Here is a 14,138-nt window from a genome sequence, read left to right as displayed (position 1 = left end):
GTATTTTGCCATTGTATGTTGAAATTAACACTTTATTGCATATGGCAAATATTCTGATATAGTTATATAATCCCATTTTATATATAAACTTACAGGGCCTTATGCAGAGTCGCTTTGACATATGACTAGCGTCATACTAAAGGCCTGACTACTCCAAGAAACATATGTTAGTCGAACGCTTTAGTATGGCACTAATAACGCGTGAGAACGACATTGTATAAGGCCCACAGTCATTGTCAAATGTCTGAGTACACTATTGATTTTTCGGAATTTTCCATATAAAAGGCTTTGTGACAGTACAAAATCATGTTTATATGGAGCCGTTGTTTGAAAATAAACAATGCCGTTCATATGAGGATACAGAACTTCATGGTCCTGTTGACATCGAGACAAATTTGTTGAGGAAAACTGCTTGGCAATAAATAAATAACTAATGAACAGACAACCTAGGTCATGCTTTGTTTAAAGATGTATCGCTTCAGCGATACCTAGTGATGTGTGTATGAATAATCGCCAATAGTTGTCTCTTGACTTCAACGAATAATCGTGTATTCGTTCGTGTCAATGTGTTCGTATTTTCGATCGATTCAATCGGTACGTAATATCGGCAAAATTGAATGCAAATTTGTGACTTTTGATCTTACTGATTTCATTCGCGTGAACCGTTGAATAGTGTCAAGAACATGAAAATACTATACAATGAGGAAAAAACTGTTAGGTAAAAGTTTAAGCACGATGTTCAAATGGTTATTTTGAGAGAAAAGTATCATTCTCCGAAAAATTGCTCAGCACTCGGGTGGAGCAGAATGTCGAACTCCTGATAGATGGTCACAAAGTAGTATAAATATTACACGAAAACGCATTCATCTTCCAAAGATAATACATTCCCTTAAAGGGAAGTTCACTGGTAAAACAAGCAAATATAATACACGTTAAGCGCTCCGAAAGAACAAATAGAACTCTTGACTATTTAATTGGCAAGCACTGATAGCATTACCATTAAAATATTTAGTTTACTTTTATGGTTAAGCCATGTCTTCCGTATCATAATTTCGTAATTTTTAAAGTACTTTTGTACTTTGGTTACAAAATACAGGGTGTTTATTTCAAACCAGCATTGCAATAAAATAGGTCTTATGTGTGGCTACTCAGCAGCATTCTCCTATTATGGTCAAATATCATAACAATACCCTCATTAATTACCAACAAGTTTGTTGAAATTCTTTCCTACAGAGCAAGAAACCACAAATAAAAAAGGAAAAAGATCTTTCGCGGAACGTAGGAGATAAAGCATCTACAATACTAAATTTGACTGTCCCCTGTTGACAAAGATTAAAAGTATGTAAAGAAGCGACCCGCATATCGTGTATTTGAATATTGTATGAAAGCAATAATACCAATTAAATGATCACTGAAGTTATAATTCGTGCGGATAACGCAATAGAATGCGATGTTGCTTGAAAGCAATGTTGCCCATTAAAGGGCTAAAGAGCCATTTTCCAATCCGTATAAAACATTAAGAGTCCAACACCTTCAGATCTATAGTCTTGGGAATAGAATTGCGCTAAAAAATCCCTTCAAGCAGAAAACATTGCAAATGATACTACTGAACCAAAACATAAAATAAACTAAAGACTGAACGACTAACACTGAACTGGAATAAAAGAAGTCTAGATCGACGCATCTAAAATTCCAACTTTGTGCGTCGTCATCACGAAGACCGCTTTCATCCCGATTGAGTAATACCAACAACAGGTTACGGAGAAGGTAGTGTCTCTGTTTGTGGATCCTTTATGGAGTACCAGGTTGATGTTAATTTGAATTAATGAAATAATGGACAAAAACGTGTTTCACAATGTTCAAGTGACGCATGGAATCCTATCAGGAACGCGGAATCGGAACAGCAATTTTCTACTACAACAGGATTACCATCCCAGACATTCTTCCGAGCTATGCAGTAACCAAGGCTGCAACGGCGAACAATGCAAAGAAGACGCTTACATCACGAACAAATAGACTGGTCAACACAGTCGCCAGATTTTTTACTCATCAAGTTCTTGTAGCATGTACATGACAATACGTTCTATAAATAGATGCCAACGACTACCGAAGGTCTTTGAAAGGTTCCTCAGAACTACTAAAGTCGTAGAGCTTCCCTAAAGCTGGATAAATTGATCAAACAAATGTCTGGAATTTGTAAAGTTCTTATAAAGACTAAAGGTCTTCATTTCATTGAACGCAAACAGACTCAATAAATTTGTCTCAGTTGAAACAGAACCATTAGCTTTAATTTCTTTATGTGAACAATAATGTTTATTTTACAGAATAAATTTAAGAAATTGGATTTTATGTGAGAAGGTGTTCTTTTTTATGGAAAATTCTGAAAAATAAATATTGTACTCAAACTTTCGACAATTACTTCATTTCTGTATGTATTTAGGTATTTAGCTATTTGTATAAAATACCGAGCCTTCGCTTTATAATCTTCCCGATATCTGATCTATAACTAATTTGTTATCCGAAATCTTGGTTATTGACTGTATTAAGAAATAATTTCAGGTCAAAATGGCTGCAAGAACATAAGAAAGCAAGATTTCGTTTACATTATACCATTATTAATTATGTTTCAGACGAACCGTACAAGTTTGTGAATCTGAGTTGGGATCCTCGTGGTGCATTAAGTATTAAAGGCGCAAATTGGGGCACAACTTACTTGAAACTGCCCACTTTTATGTGCAAGTTTGGAACAAGTGAAATGGTATTACCTAAGACAATGGGTAAGCATATTTAAATCACATACCGTCTACTTACTTTTGTCAGAAATTATATAATTTAGATGCCAATGAATAATAATTATGAGGGAGTGCTGAAACAGTTGTGATTTGACTAAGAATGTATCTAAGAGGAATTATGAAATTTATTGGTTAATCAAGATACTTCTCTGCGATCTTAATGCACTTCGTTGTGTATATACAATACTTGAACTAACGCGAATCACTACCATGCTCAATTCTCTTTCTAATCCCAACATTTGATTGCATTAATCACCTTAGGTGTAAACCAAAATCTTTTCTAAATCGTTTTTCCTTTCTTAGGAGTCGTCTTCGAACCTAGCGTTGGCAGACGGGACAATAAGGAAATGATCAAGCTCACTCATTCAGTTTATTTATTTTGCTTTCGCTCGGGAAATGTGCACTCATGTCCAAAATGATTGTCGCATATCTATAACTGTCATCTTGTAAGAATATAATTTGATAATGATTTTGCAGGTTACTTTTAATACTGATACTTCGTATATAATCGGAAAATGTATATTTGCGGTAAATTTCACAGGAAAAGAATTATAAATACGAAAATTAGATTGAATAAAACAAAATGTTGCTAAATGGACAAGAAAGTTTTATTTTCGTTTTATTGTTCTTATTTACTGCTCTTTTCACATGAAATTTGCTACATACATGTCTGTGCCGATTATACACATTATAAGAAATACCGGGTGAATTCGTTATCAAATTATATTCCTACAAAAAACATATTTATAGACATGCGACACTAATTTTGTACATGAGTGTACATGTGTATTAACTAACTAACTCTATGGCCTATGGAACCCGGAGGTTCAATGCCGCGTTTACAAAAGCTCTCCACTGACTTTTATCCTTAGCCAGCTGTGTCCAGTTTCTATTTTGTTTTCCTATTTCCGCGAGATCTATCTTAATATTGTCCTGCCATCTGCGCCTAGGTCTTCCTATCGCTCGTGCATTATCCCTTTGTATATCCAATTTTTTACGTTTTTCCATGATCTTCGTTCAAAGTTTTTCTTCAGACAGATAACTAGTTGTGTGAAATAATGCGTGATGCAATATCTTTGCCATGAAATATAAGTCAGGTAATATCTCGTTCGATAGATCTTCAAACACTAAACAGTGTTGTGGCAAAAGATTTTTCATAAGGGGCACCGTTTTGAAAATGGCCGCCAAGACATGTTGCCTATATCAGATAAAACGTCCATACCAATAATATGAAAAAAGTTGGAGATAAATGAACAGAATAAAACTCGTATAAGAAATCTGTGATTTCCTATTGAAATTGTTGTTCTGTTCATTATACTTTAACCATTTTTAATTAGTGGTACTGGACGTTTTATCTGATACAGGCATCATGTTTTGGAGGCCATTTTGAATACAGTGACCAATATGAAAATTATTTCGCCACAACTCTTTGTAGTTTTTAAAGATCTATCGAACGAGGTATCACTACTCCCTTGTTTTTACTTAAAATTTTAAGTTTGGGCTCCGGGCCCGCATGAAGGGAGGCCCTGGATAGCACTGTGACATCACTATTCGATTTGCCCTATAGCATTTCGTATTTGAGTTTTTGTTTTGTTCATTTATGTTAAAATGTTTCGAATTTTCCGTGGAAAGATAAAAATAGTCCACCCCGGATATATATATATTTGTGTGTGTGTGTGTGTGAAATGGTGAGATAAAAAATAAGAGTTAATGCATTGATATGCTTTAGTTTTCCTGCTGTAACAAGTTTAATAAATACAAAACAGTACAACTACATTTAGGGGCTAGCCCCCCCCTTTCTGCCCGGTCTTCTCATTACTACACTCCTGATATATACTATCTACTGTACACACGTAGCATCTTCAGTGTCAAAATTAATCTCGATTATTGAACAAGATTGTGTTAAAGGTTTTAGGAGAATTTTAACTAACATTTTAAATCCATATATTCGTTATATCTTATATATTTCATACTATAATCAAGGTGTGTAACTTATAAAATTTTCGTATAAGTACCCTAATAGCAGAGACAACTTGCAAACCGCTTGCTGTAGTCTTGAATCACAAGTCGGCCAAGCTTACATCCACCTTTATTGGAAAATGTGCAAACACGGCACAAGCTGGATTCCAATAACGAAGTTACATGAGGGAAACCTTGCATACAGTATTCCATTCAAGCTTGGGGGGGCGCGGTGGCTCAGTGGTAGAGCGTTCACCTCTGGTGCTTGGGGTCCCGGGTTCGATCCCAGCCTCCGCCAAGTGAACTTTGTGGTGGACAAACACCGTGCTCGTGGGTTTTCTCGGGGTTCTCCCGTTTCCTCCCACTTTCTTCATTCCACCATTTCACTCATCTCTCATACTCACCGTCTCCTTTAGCCTAACCGGCATAACCGTGGGACGTAAAACTTAAAAGATTTCATTTTTCCATTCAAGCTTGGTAAAGCGTTTTATATATCAAGTCAAGTCAATAGCCAATGAACGGCCAGTGAAGCTATGAAGCTCTGCGAAGGGTCTAAAGCATCGCTTGCAAGTACAACAAAGCATGCGATTCAAGTGCAAGCGTAGAAAGCGAAAAGCCAAGCAGGCATCAACTAGCCGAAAGCTTTCTTCCTACTACGATAGTTAATATTTTCTAGCGTTTGTTCCTATTTTTATGTAAACTATTATACCATTATTCAACACTAGCACTAAGATTTTGTGTAAATTTCTTTGGTCAAAATTTCGATGTAACATGGTTAAGCACAGCAATAATTCGAATTCTATATGTTATTTACAATTTATGAAACATTCTTATTTTTTCGTATTGATACAGATCATATTGCGAAAGATTTGTATCTGACCATATACTTACACCGTGATCTCTCGTCTCATTTGCTGATGACGTACTTCCCGAGTGGACTTCTTGTACTCGTCTCTTGGTGCAGCTTCATCATCAACCCTGAGTCTGTCCCTGGAAGAATTGCTGTGGTGACCACTGCACTTCTTACACTAGTGACTATGTTCAATTCTCTCAGGTAATCTTCTTATATTAACATCTTACAATTAATAAGAATACGTTATAATACTAGATACTAGATATATCTTCCAATGTAGGAAATGAATGGTACATTTGCAGCTTAGTACTTAGCTTTCCCTCCATTTTCTCTTTTACCATAAAATGTACGTGTCAAATAAAGAAACCGAACTTGAAAATAACATCCGACCCCCTTTAAAATATTACTGTAGATTACAACACACGAACAACTTATATCTAAGTTTCCCTTTAGTACCCATTCAAACCCGATTCGTCCAGTTTGTGTCTGGAAAAACCTGTGATAGATGTAAGTAGTGTAAAGGCTTGTACGAAACATGCGCATCGAAAAAGAACAAATTTCTAATATTACGTTACTGTTATAAAGTGGACAAATGTTTTACAGAAACTTGGGAGATGATAGGATCAGTATATTGTGATAAAGCATTATCAAGAACTAAGGTGTTTTAATGGCACAACCGTATTAAATGTGGATAATAAAATGTTGAGGATAATCTAGTCACAAGGTGAGGAAATGTGCAGCAACTTTTGCCTTTGACTAGAGTTGATAAAGATAGAATCAAGCTTCAGATAAGTACACAATTGTGTGTTAATTTTAACCAAGAGCCTGAAAATGAGGAAAGTGAGTGCTTAATTTGAAAATATCTCACATTTCGATTCAACAGCGAAAAAACAATATGGAAGAGTCACTACTTCAGTGGAGGACAATAAGTTCCTAAAATGAATAGTAGTGGTGGATGAAACTTGGTTTTAACAGTGACCCAGAAACAAAATGCCAGAGCATTGCCTACACAGCAATATTTTATAAAGCTCCCAGTAACAGTTCTAGATTTCCTACCACGTTCTCCAGACTTATTTAATACTGAAATTAAATAAAATCTTTCAGTTTTTCGTCTCACAAAAATGCCGGTTAGGCTAAAGGAGATGGTGATTATGAGAAATGAATGAAATGGTGGAATAAAGTAAGAGTGAGGAAATGGGAGAACCCCGAGAAAACTCACGAGCACGGTGTTTGTCCGCCACAAAGTCCACACGGCGCGAGCTGGGATCGAACCAGGAACCCCAAGCACCGGAGGCGAACGCTCTATCACTGAGCTAACGCGCCCTGCTTATCTAATACTGGTTCATTTTATTTCTCTCAAACCCAATAGGGCTATGAATAATGCAAAAACTCGGAAACGTCGCAGGTAATAAATCAAATGTTACACATATTATAAAAACATTTATTGAATATCAATAATCTTCTGAAGGTCGGTCTGTACAGTCACTCGACAAAGTGTATTGTCTAATGTGATGATTCTTTTGAATCTTAACTTGAATGTAAATACATATTTTCATTCGAAAGAAAAAGTTTGGTTTCTTCATCGATGCACCTTGTGTATATATAGAGATACCAGCCCATTCTATTATTGTAATATTTGTGTTACTGAAAACCCTACAAAATGTGAGTTAATAAATACACCCACAAAAAAATCTAGCCTGGGGCCATGGAGTCTAGGCCCCTCCAGTTCGTTGAGAAACAAAAGTAATTGAAGCTATTACCTATATATTTTTGAAAGTTTATAGCAAACTAATGTGTGCCCCTCATAGTCTGGGTTCTGATTGCCTCCCCTCCCTTCTAGATCCGTTTCTGCACAGCATTCTAAGATTTGCAATCACTACTTGGCTATCAATTTTTCTTGAACTTTTTTCTTACCGGTTGAGAATGGATATATTTCCACTACATACTTTGTGTTTTAGTCTCTGAATTACAAATATGCACAAAATTTATCAATACTTAAAAGTCGGACAAAGAAATCGTCTATGTCAGCACGGAACTTGCCGAAGAGTTTATGACTGAGATCACTCAGGTGTGCTTCTAATCTGCATGAGCTTCCAAGGGATCTATCCTGCAGATATTCTTTTCATTCCAAAGACCTCGGGAGATATGATTTGCACACTGCCATATAGTTGAACACGGATCTCAGTAACACAACGGACAGTAACTCGGTAATCTCGTAGCACGATATTGTGGTCTTTGCTAATGTTTGGGTATTATTGCTAGTTTTGGTGTTTCACGTGAATGTTCATACTCACACTACTCTTTATCACACTTCAACAACTACTGGACAGTATGTATTGAAGCTTTCCTGGCGACGTATTGTGAATAGGTCTTCTCGGCCTAGCAACCTTTATTCAGGACAATACACAAACCTCCAGCAAAAATAAAAAACTTAATACGATCAACCAAAGACGACCTGGGCCTCCGAACTCCTGGAATTTACCGCATTCCATGTGAATGTGGTAAGTCATATATAGGACAAACAGGACGAACCATTGAAGCCAGATGCAAAGAACACAAGAATTACATCAGACTAAACCAACCAGAAAAATCCGGACTGGCTGAACATAGCATCAAACAGCAACATAAGATTTTGTTCACAGATGCCGAAATAATAGCAAAATGCTCAAGAGTTTGGGACAGGAGGACAAAAGAAGCCGTTGCAATCACACAAGAGAAAACGAACCTTAACAGAGATACAGGATTCAAACTGTGTAAAACATGGACACCAATCATATCCCGCCATTTCAAGCACCAATCAGAAGCCGCCATTACAACCACCAATCAGAAGAGTCCAATAATACATACATGAGTATATATATTCCATACACTCCATTGCACCATCATATTCGCCTGAAGATGAGGACGATGTCAGCCCTCGAAGCGTCGCAAGATATAACAGTATTTACCTGGCTCCTAGCCCGAGAAGACCTGTTCACAACTACTGAACAGTATCTCATCACCAAGAGCCAGTTACTTGAATAACATATTTCATTCTTCACCGTTTAGTAAATTATTCATAATAAAGATAATAAACATAGAATTTTTTTCTCTCTAACAGGCAGAAGCTGAAACCTTCGTTCTACGTGAAACCAATTGAAATATGGTTGATAGTCTGTATGACATTTGTTGTTGGAGCGCTTGTTGAATACGCGCTGATACTGGTCGTTGTGAGATGTAGAACCCCGTTCTGCAAGGCAGAAAACAAAGTTGTCCCTGATGTGGAGGTATTTACTGGCCTATTTCATGTGGTAAGTTTTTTTCTTTTAAAAAAATCAGAATTATGCATGGTGCGATAGTCAGTTACTTTATCTTATAGTTTACAAGGATATAGAAAACAATAAATTAAGCAAATATAGTGAAAGGCTTAATTGAAAATTCCGAAGAAGAACCTGTATCTGAAAACTAAACGCACTGCTTAACAAGACACCACTTATTTAAGCAAAACACATTTGCACGTGATGTTTCGATCTTCTAGCAAAGATCCTCATTAGACGTACACTCATGAGGAGTACACGAACCATGAGGATCTTGGCTAGAAGATCGAAGCGTCACGTGTAAATATGGTTTTATTAAATAAGTGCAATCTTGTTCAGCAGTGTATTTATTTTTCTGGTTTTATCTGCAGGACGTATGACTATGATTGTGTGTCAACCTGTACCTAAAAACGTTAAATATTAACCAAGGCAGGTGAATTACGAGAGAGACTTCATGTGACAAATACGCCTTAGTAGAAAATCTGTGCTAAAGCCCCAGATTTAGAATATTAGAATATAATGGAAAACTTATCTTTGAAAGTGTACGTATCATCACGTATGTGATAATTAGGAAGGTAATAATGGAAATGTGAACCAAGAGTTTTTGTTTGTTGAAGATTAGACCACTTTTCAGCACCTAGTATACATAACACTTCATGGTGTCTTGTTGTGGCCAGCAAGATGTTCTAGAAAGCATATGACTCTCTCACGTGCGTTATCAATTCAACATTCATCCATATATGTTAACTATACGTAGAATACTAGATATGATTGAAAAATTAACTTTCTTAAATAGCGTCCAACGGCTGCAGATGGTGTGCTTCAGCTGTCTCTTCACCTAGTGACATATGTTCTAAAGTTTGCCTTCTACTTGTTCCGATATATGTGCTAATTGCTGAATGATACCGATTGGGTGAGTCATGCATGAGGTGCTCGTCGTATTAGTAGAAAGGCAACAATAAAGGAGTTGGAGAAATAACACAATTAAGAGAGCTTGTGAGTAGAAAGCAACCTGAAATGTGGGGGGAAACAGTCGTGAATATTTCATCATCACAACTTCCGAACTCACCCATCACCCCTTTTTTGCTGGTATCTGGGAAAACAAATATTTTCCTTTGTGCCCCACGCACCCAATTCTTCATACTTGGTACTGACCGACTTTTTTTCTAGTTTCCAAGCTCAAAACTGGTTTGGAAGGAAACATTTCCATTCCATGCAGCTAATTCAAGAAAATACTACTAGAGTACTACACGCCCATATATATATATATATATATATATATATATATATATATATATATAGTTTATTTTTTAAAATATGGAAGAAGCGATAATAACGGTGTATAAAGAGAGTACAGGATTCACTTACAAGGGACAGTGTTTGAAAATAAAATTTTATAAAATGCACAATAAAGGGATTACAAGAAAAGTTCAATTTATTATTATGTATTGATATTATTATTAGTCTAATATGTTATCGTTTCGAAACTTGGGTTTTAGCAGTGTGTAAATCTACAATCACGAGTTGTAGAGGATGTACGAATAAGCTACACATAAGGAAACAAATACTGTTTTTACAAATCCATTAGTTTGCGTTTATATATCAGTAAATGATGTTAAAAGATTCTAAGAAAAAATCAATAAAACTTAGACATTTTTATGCAGTATTATAGTAGTAAACGCAAGTCAGCGTACATTGAAATACAAGAAGAGAAAAATCGACCGTATTTTGAAGGAAAATCTTTAAAGTACGGTTACAAGCAGCTTCCCAGGCGCTGCTCTCACCACTGCAGAAGAACTGCTATCCTATAAAATCCGTTTTGTTGTACAGATTTTCTTCATTCTGTGGTGTCCATGCATAACCCGATAATATTTAACAAAGAATATATCCAAGAATTTTCTGTATTCTGCACGTGCCGACGGAGAACAAGCATTATTTCTGCCTATTTTCTGGTATAGAGATTGATCCTAGCTAAGCAACAAACCGACATGTAGTATAGTATCTTGTGTGTGATGAAGAATCCTGATTAATTCTGAATCTTCGGATTTTATACATTAAAATTTTTCTTTTTCTCTCATTGTAGGTGATTGAAAGTACAAAATGGATAATTCATTTCATCTCTTTTAATATGTTGACTTGGTTACAATGAATATTTTTCTTTCACATTCTATTATAAACATTCTTCATTTGCATAAGCATTAAACAAGTTTAATAAATTATAAAAGTTCAATCTCATTTGGGATGAAGAAGAACGTTTGGGAGTCCAGGGCCTCATTTGCCCCTGGTAACTACAAATATGCATGAATCTACAATCTAGAATAAATATCCTGGACTCCAATGCGTTCTCAAGACTCACGTGCACAAAGGCCTCGAGGATATTAACTCTTAAGTTCAAATTACTCAAACAATTCTACTCTTATAAACTTGGGAGGAGACGTAATGTGATGGGGAACAGCTAATACTGTTATTGTTGGTCTTAAATGATAGTCTGCTCCACTAGCATCGTTAGCTTTTTAAATCTCGGAAAGTCGGATGAATCAAAATCAAAACCCTCTTTCCGACAATGTTATATATATATATATATATATATATATATATATATATATATATAGTAGTATAGTTTCTTTAAATATATTTGACTAAAATCTGGGCGAGACGCGTCCCTCCGACCCCGTTAACGACGCCGGTGTCTACTCGCCCGCTAACATCAGCACCGAATTAAAATAATAGTTGCGGTTCGGAATCCGCGTTTATAATAGCTCATGTCTTATACAATCTCGGTGTTACTTGATGCCTTAAACTCCCATTTAAAACTATTAGCTCATGAAAGCGACAAATACTTGCTTAGATGAGAGATTTATAATCATTGTATATATTTATCTTCCAGAGATTTTAACTCAAATTCAGTGTGTATCAAAAGCACAGGTCTATAGGCTACCTTTGTTATGATTAAAGATACAAAAAATGATAAGAGACGAATGCCGTTGGATATAGATGGTTTTGATGATAAGATGGTAGATTTAAGCAAAATACCTACCGTTTGTGCTTTACACTGGCAATACGTCGTATGTTAAATGAAAAAGGAACGTTGCCAATTGAGTGGACCGTCCTCTTGAGTCCTCGCCCTACTAATGCTTCAGCAGTATTAGTTAAATGCATTGGAGGTATTTTAGGTTACTTCACACAATAATGTTCACGTTCCTTGTGTCACATGTTGGGAGTCCTTTCATTCCACTTTAATAGCCCACTGAACTAGAAATCTCCATTCATTTACCACAGGGTATGTTACCACTGTGGAGTTGGTCTGCGTTCCCGAATTTCGACTCTAACATTTCTGATTACATTATTCACGAATTTAAAATAATTAATACAAAAAACTTAGAATATCTCGAAATATAAGAAAATAGTTCACTAATAATATTCAGCGACAAATATTAGTGATGATATTTTTCATGTAGATTTGCAATGTAATAATGCATCGCGCATTAGGAAAAGAAAGATCTAAGTAGTTTATAATGTATACACCATTATTACACTATTTTGGTTATTAGTGTACAAAATACACTCCAGACTACTCGTTGATTGCAGTTTTAAGCAAGGGAATTCTTTGAGATTTCTTGAATTTTTTCTGATGCACAATACTTCATGATATTTGAAATTGAAGATAATATTAGTTGTCCCATTTCTTATAAAACAACAGACGTCATTTATTATTTGTTTGTTTGTTTCTCGAACTTCAGCTTCCTTTACCAGCACTAATACCATACGATACGTAGACCCACAGTTTTTACGGTGGAATCCAATGCATCGTAATGTATCCAACGTTCCTCCCACCTTTGATCTGTGCACCAAACGCACACGTGCAATCTAGTATACCAGCAAGGAGAACGGGATATCGTCCAGGTAGAAACATGTACTTTGCGATTAATGTTAGTATACCCTTAAAGAAGATAGTAGGAAAGCAAGCGAAATGATTTAGGAAACAATTACAAATTAAAATACGGAGAACTAAAACTGCAAAACCAAAAAAAAAGTTTCATGTGAAAATAAATTCATATAATTGTTGTTAGATGATAGCACTGATACATTTTCAGAAAAAATTAATAACTAACTTGTAATTTTACTTTTGTATTTTTTAGAAACCTACAAATTATGTACCACCCAAGAAGAAGCAGAGACCCAACATTATAACAAGATGGCGAAATAAAGGATGCAAGTGCAAAGGACAAGCAACACTAGATCTAATAGCTATCATTATGTTTCCCATAGCATTTTGTTTGTTTAACGTTTATTACTGGCATCACAATCTGGGTAATATGGAAGCGAAATGGCAGGAAGTGATTGGAAATAGCACTACCGAAGATTTTTCTTTATAGAAGACAGTTTTTTCTGCGTAAAACTCTAAAATGTAGTGTTTTATTACCATTACATAGATACAAGAGACCATTTGTAGTATGGCTACAGACCAATAATATACCAGACCACAAGAAAATATTATCATTAGGTTAACTTAGGTATTCAGCACTGAGTCAATATACGACATGTACCCACAATTTAACTTGGAATCAGTTGCAGTTGGGAAGCTAATTCATTCGCAATTACATCTATTACTTGTCCCGAACTCTAGAAACGGAGATGAAAACAAAGGGATTATTCGTTTCTACAAGAATGGCAGTCTCTTAATTATTGACTGAAGTTTTAATAATTCAGAGTAGAGTGAAAACTGTAATCTGCGTTTCTTTCATGAAAAATTGAGAATTCTATTTCTGAAATATTATTATGAAAATCTGAATAATCCTCACAATATAAGAACTGAAGCTTTCCTTGTGTAGTGAGGAATATAGTGTTGCCGGGCAATTGGTCAAGTGAATTACACGTCACCCAAGGTTTAGAGAACCGATAACATTGTTTCCGTCTTCAGAGTGAAGTATGACAGACCAAAACCAACCCAGTTAACCAGCCAATCATAATTGTGGCCATAGACTGACGCTGATTAGAGGTCGCCATTGACCAATCAAACTCGGCTTTCTTCCTGCCAGCACCTACTAAACTCTTCTGCTGTTGGTCTCTCATACTTTATTCTTCAGACGAGAACAATGTTATCAGTTCTCGAAACGGAATTCACCTGGGTGATTGCCCAAGAACAACTATAAGCCTCATGACATTCTGGTCTTTTGTGTTTCTAATATGATAGATTGTATAAATTTGATAAGTAACAAAATTAATTGTAGTGTTCTT

The 14,138-nt window shown here is 35.8% G+C and overlaps 1 protein-coding gene across 1 annotated transcript; it reads left to right on the top strand.

Moving 5' to 3' along the window:
- The first annotated feature begins 1,870 nt into the window (after positions 1–1,870).
- Positions 1,871–13,276, top strand: LOC145681358 (glutamate-gated chloride channel alpha-like). Its single transcript, XM_081753013.1, has 5 exons — positions 1,871–2,066; positions 2,631–2,777; positions 5,604–5,805; positions 8,705–8,894; positions 13,040–13,276. The coding sequence occupies exons 1-5, from the start codon at positions 1,871–1,873 to the stop codon at positions 13,274–13,276; spliced, it is 972 nt and encodes a 323-aa protein (XP_081609139.1).
- Positions 13,277–14,138: the final 862 nt, after the last annotated feature.

Source organism: Thermobia domestica, chromosome 3 (genome assembly GCF_964235325.1).
Source record: "Thermobia domestica chromosome 3, izTheDome1.hap1.1, whole genome shotgun sequence".
NCBI lineage: Eukaryota > Metazoa > Arthropoda > Insecta > Zygentoma > Lepismatidae > Thermobia > Thermobia domestica.
This window is presented reverse-complemented; position numbering and strand designations above follow the sequence as displayed.

Bases quoted from the DNA above. Each gene is read 5' to 3' on its own strand.
- LOC145681358 (XM_081753013.1), top strand. From the start codon at position 1,871: ATGGAATCCTATCAGGAACGCGGAATCGGAACAGCAATTTTCTACTAC. The intron at 2,067-2,630 runs GTACATGACAAT...ATTATGTTTCAG, and splicing joins TCATCAAGTTCTTGTAGCAT to ACGAACCGTACAAGTTTGTG. The intron at 2,778-5,603 runs GTAAGCATATTT...GTATTGATACAG, and splicing joins GGTATTACCTAAGACAATGG to ATCATATTGCGAAAGATTTG.